This window comes from Papilio xuthus, unplaced genomic scaffold (genome assembly GCF_000836235.2).
Source record: "Papilio xuthus unplaced genomic scaffold, Pxut_1.1 DF825928.1, whole genome shotgun sequence".
Lineage (NCBI taxonomy): Eukaryota > Metazoa > Arthropoda > Insecta > Lepidoptera > Papilionidae > Papilio > Papilio xuthus.
In genome coordinates, this window is record NW_013532721.1 from 1,399,820 (window position 1) to 1,405,441 (window position 5,622).

The window sequence follows — 5,622 nt, forward strand, 5'->3', positions numbered from 1 at the left end:
AGAGTAGCAGCAGCTCACATCGGCCCCGCCTCTCTGAGTCGCAACGGAGAACTTCCACGTCAAGTAAGTCATATCTTTAATTATAGGCGGAAACGATAATTTATCAAATGGAATCCATTTGCATATTGTCATCCCTTTTATTTTCATTAGAAAATCTGAGATAGCAATGTTTTTATGTATGTTTTAGGTTTTTCAACTTGTGAAGTGGCCAGTTCACCACCTACACAAATGGACATGTCAGGATATGCTACACTCAAGACCATAAATAAACATAGAAGGTTAGTTAATTCATTTTGATTTCTTTGATATTCTAATGAGATATTGATTACTTTTAACAATTAAAAAATGTATGGTTAGAAAATTGATGATATATATATTTTAGTATTTTAACCACCCAAATAACCAATATATTGGATGGAATAAATTTATTTTCTTAATGTTTAGGCCGCACTTGTCGGAGAGCGCGGCGTCGGGTTCTACTGAGCTGGACGACCTGACGTGGCTGCTGACGGACACGCAGCGCCGCTCCAAGCCCTTCTCCTCCCTACGTGACAGGGCCAAGTCTACCAGAGAGAGGATGACCAAACTAAGGTACCCTAACTATTTTTAATTTGTTTTAATTGTTGACGTAATCTTTATTGTATACAATAAAAACATGTATATCCAAATATACTTTTATGATAGGCGATGAATATTACACATTTGGATGGGATGATCTGACTATCATATGTATATCACAAGGAAATATGTAACTTTTTTTTTAATATTGAAAAAAATACATTTATAAATTGTCTCTTAATCTTGCAGTCTCCTTGATTACGATTGGAAGCCACTCCCCCTGTCGGAAGGGGGTCGGACTTCTCCTCCTCCAACAGCGCGCGAGCCCCCGCGCCGCCCATCGCATCCTCCCTGCGCTCCGCCGCCGCACGCCGCGCATCCCGCGCACCCTCCGCCCGCGTCTCACGTGCCACACCCACCGCCATACATCGGCATCTGTCTGCCCAAAGATCTCAAGGAACTCTTTCCTAGGTACATTATTTCAAACTATATAATAATAGGTTACAAGGAAATTTCATTTATTTTTCTTACTAATAAACAGCCCAGGATACACAGATTTCTGAAAATTATAGACAGTTTATAAGTAGGGGGCAATTACATCGAATTGGAGGACTTTGTCTCTGTCTCTCTCAACTGAGTTCTTCAAAATTAGATCACAAGGAATTTAACATATTGATTTTTAATACTCAGAGATGAAGATGGCAAAGAAGACAGTGAAACTGAGAAAAGAGTACCATTTGGTCGAACCGGGTTAAATCTGTTCCCAGTGGAGTATACCAGCACAGATAACAAAACGAGTGACACGCCCGAACATCATGCTGTCCATCATAAAGGTATAATATAATTCAAATTATATAAAAATAGTCACTTATTTGCCATGGATGTCACACAATTATTTGCCATGGATGTCATATTATAATAGATAAGATTATTTTTATATTTTTAGATGGCACACCGCATACACTTCCGATTTCAGTATCACGGACTACAGGAGTGAATTTAACAACTGTAACTGGCAACACTAACAATATCAATTTTGAAATACCTGAAGATATAAAAATACCAAAACAAGAAATAAAGAATGTAGTTAAAATTGATACAGGAAAATCGTACGATGATATTAAAGTTGATAAAACATTAAATTTGGAAAAAATACAAGAAACATCAACGGAAAATATTAATGTTACAAAAAGTGATAACATTGAAAAAGTTAGTTCGCCTGATCATGTTGCAAAATTCCTTCCAGAGAACGTTCCTAAGTCTGCGACTTTACCTGATAAAGACTCAAAGGTTACATCTCCGGAAAAGACTGGTAATAAAGTAGTAGTCGAAGGTCCAAGTACCTTAGACCTATCAATATCAGAGAAGGTCAATTTGACCACAGGACCTGGTTCTCGATGGAGGCATTCAACTACTGACTGCTTGGCTTGTGTCAAAACACGACCGCCTTCGTCACATGAGTTGCGTGAAGCTTTCTTTGCAGGTGAGATTTCTTCAATGCAGTAGTTTACACGATCGTTATTGAAACTTGAATATAATTTACGCTTGCAAAAATAAACAGTATTGTCATTTTGCTGTTTCTTCAATGTTTTATTTTATTTTAGCAATGGAAAGTCCAAGTACCAGCGCTCCTCCTGATCTTCGGAGTAGGTCTGTCAGTCCAGCAAGCGATACATTGTGTCCTCAAGCAGAAGTCTTACATCATGTGCATTTTATGTCAAACCCCATACATCTAAGACAGGTCGGTGTTTTATATATTTTGTATGAATAATTTGGGATATTCCAAGTGTAGCATTAGATCATTATTTTTGTTAGATTTTACAAAGTAAAAATTGTATGTAGTTCTTGATTGTTACATTAAAATAAATAGATAAATAGATGAACTATTTAAATGCTTAGTAACCTGTACATAGAAGTTAACATTGGGAAGTTAAACAATAAGGAAAAAATTGTTGTTGATACATAGATATCTTAATAGAGACAAATTGCTTCAAATTGTTGAATCCTAATTACATAATCTTTTAATTTTACAGGCTCGTTCAACATTAATATCACTAAAGCAGCGCTATCCTGAGGTATTCCGGAGTCCATGTGTCTACTCCGACGTCTGCGTATTACTCGCTCGGGACACGTATATGTTGTGCGCGCGTCGATTCCTGCAAGAACTATTCCTGGATGTCAGTTTTGAATGCTTCGCCCATGAGCCCACTAAAGTGCTATCAAGACATGGCGCGATTTTATCTCCGACGCAAGTGAAACCATAGTGCTTTTGAACATAGTGTATTGGAAGTGATTAAGTGTTCAGTGATAGTGCTTACGTACAGTACGAATTTCTTGGCTAAAGGATCTCTGTTTCCTAACCCAGAGGTACAGTAATATCTAGATATCCCAAATGTTAAGGGTAATATATGTAATATAACAAACTTCAAAGTATTAAAGAGTTTAGCAGAAGGGAACGACATTTTTTTCCACTTGAAGATTTCGAATTAACATGGTTCCAATAATAGAGATTCCACTGTATTGCGCTTTTAATTTAAAGGAAGCTCTTAAATTATATATAAATTTTATGTTCCTTTACATAAACCTATGTACATCATACTTGAAAAACAGCAGTTACATTTTTATTATTTGTATGATATCAATACATTTTTTTATCATATTAAAAATAACTTTGTGATGTACATATCAAGAAAATAGGAAAAAGAGTCGAGATAACTTTGCATTATCGGTCTTAATAACAGTGTGTCTGTGTTAACTGTTGTTTTTCAAATAATAGCCTCTTATTTAAGAAAAAATGGTAATGATAAGATATTTATACTGTACTGTCAAAAGCCTTAGTTAGGTTCTATAGTTGCAGAACTATGTTTAGATTTTTATATCATGAGAGCTCACAGCTTTGAAATAATCTCTTCTATACTATTCTTTAATGATAAACAAAATGTTCTTATTTTATTCTAAATTTTTAATCCTATTAATTAAAATAATTGTTTCCTGTGCAATTAATATAAACATTTAAAAAGATATTTTGGAACTATGAGAACTCTTTTATAAAATCTAAAACATAATGTTCGAAACTTGCTAGCCTGCTTTATTATTTAAATAACATAAGGTTGAATATGACTTTTATATAAAAAAATGCTAGGTCAACTAAACAGGTTGTATTGATAGAAAAACTTTAACCAATTTTAATGAATGAAATTTAAAAAAAAATCCAAAAAAAATATAACATGTTTATAGTTATTTAGTTAATTGTTTGGATTGCATTTGTCAAAGACAGAATTTTGTTTTAATAATTTAGTTGTTTTGTCCATCCTACTCCATTTAAATTATTAAAAAACCTAGGATAGATTGGTATAAGAAATTAATTATTTTTGATTTATTGTGTTAATTTGTAGGAGCTAGTAAAGTACTAGTTTAATCACTCTGTCAAATATTTTATTTCTATTTAAATTGTTATTTAGGTGTATAGTTATTACTATTATTTATAAAACACTGTAAAAACTGCCGATTTGAACAAATTTATAATTTTACCGCAGTCTAGATGAACTGAAATTATTTATAACTTGTGTAACAATCTTAAGGCACAGATAATATGTTTCAATTAAATTAATAAGTTTGTTAATTACTTATGTTTATACATAATTGCGCGTCAATTATAGCATGTTTTGTTTAATATTAAGATATGTAATTACGGAATAATTTATAACCAGCTACTCTGCCCATATGACTATTAGATTTGTTCCTAAACATGTCTTTGTAATTGTCAAGTTTTTTGCAATACTTACTAAAGTAAATAGTATAAACTTTAATCAACCGCGATGTATTTAAATTGTAATTTGTATAGGCTGCTAATATGTTTGTTTCTTTAACTTTGGGTTCCGACTGCAATGACACTTGTATAATGTATACAGTTGAAGGAGATATTCTTGCTAATAGAGGTTTCTCTTTAACCCGAATTTATTGGGTAAGGAAATTGTTCCTCAGGACATTACAATGACTTGTCTATAAAGTTTTTTCACTTATCGATGATCAACTATCACATCTTTCATTCTATTTGGAAACAACAGAGACAACAATATGATATTCAAGTGTCACAGAAGTCGATATATTTGTGATATAATATGTATACAATGTAACTAAAGAAATATAAGTATGTATGTATGTTTACTGTATTCATAGTTTTATGTTAAGAATTTTTCCTATTAGGTTTTTTAATAAGTCCCATGAATGTAGTAGCAGCATTTACATTTTCATATATTTATAAACTTACATATTGTATCGTAAGTAATCACTGTAATATTGATATTAGGTTTAGGTATTTTCCATATTAAAGTAACATTTCTAAAATATAGTTATGTTAAAAGAATTTGAATCCCTGCTACTGCGTATAGCAAAATGGTACATTAAGCTGTTCACCCTTTAAGCTAGATTGTTCAAATGATGACGTCACCCACGCCTGTTTGAACCATATAGTGTTCATAAGAAAAAGTGAAAAAGACTATGACTCTTATGGTTGGTTTCTAAGATCACAAGTCCTTTATAAAATGTTGTTATATCTGTATATATCAAAAATTTGGTCAAAGATGATGAGGCAGATAACGATATGTTTTATATAGTGATTTTGGTCTCGAAAACCAACAATTAGAAGCTCAAGTTTTAGGTGAATTGTTCTATCTATAGTTCAGTTAATTTTTCAGTATAGTATGTTATTCTTTTCTGATTTAATGACAATAGTCTAGGTACATAGAATTAACAATAAAGACTTTCTAGTGATATTTCCCCCACCTGTGGTTACAATAAAAGAAGTCTCCCATTATATAGAAATTTATAAATACGCCGTTGTGTTCAATTCATATAGCATCTTGCATTTAATACTTATAACTCTTGGTCCTCGTTGAAATTAATACGAATACATTTTATATAAATGATAATATTACGATTAAGTATTAGTTATAACTAATCCAGTTGTCCCTTATATGGTTAGTTTCAATATTTATAAGCTTAGTTACCCCTTTTTGCGATGTCAATAATTTGTATGTAAGCTATGGCTATCTATGATGGTTT

The 5,622-nt window shown here is 32.3% G+C and overlaps 1 protein-coding gene across 1 annotated transcript; it reads left to right on the forward strand.

The window, feature by feature from the left end:
• Window positions 1-6: 6 nt before the first annotated feature.
• Window positions 7-3,539, forward strand: LOC106125295 (uncharacterized). The gene is made up of 8 exons (XM_013322421.1): window positions 7-63; window positions 188-278; window positions 445-591; window positions 808-1,029; window positions 1,249-1,391; window positions 1,505-2,041; window positions 2,163-2,299; window positions 2,592-3,539. Exons 2-8 carry the CDS (start codon window positions 229-231, stop codon window positions 2,820-2,822), a joined length of 1,467 nt encoding a protein of 488 aa, XP_013177875.1. The 5' UTR covers window positions 7-63; window positions 188-228; the 3' UTR covers window positions 2,823-3,539.
• Window positions 3,540-5,622: the final 2,083 nt, after the last annotated feature.

What these genes read in the sequence shown, in the direction of transcription:
- LOC106125295 (XM_013322421.1), top strand. Translation starts at nt 229, where the DNA reads ATGGACATGTCAGGATATGCTACACTCAAGACCATAAATAAACATAGA. An exon ending in ACCATAAATAAACATAGAAG is followed by an intron (nt 279 to 444) that starts GTTAGTTAATTC and finishes CTTAATGTTTAG; the next exon opens with GCCGCACTTGTCGGAGAGCG. An exon ending in CTCAAGGAACTCTTTCCTAG is followed by an intron (nt 1,030 to 1,248) that starts GTACATTATTTC and finishes TTTAATACTCAG; the next exon opens with AGATGAAGATGGCAAAGAAG.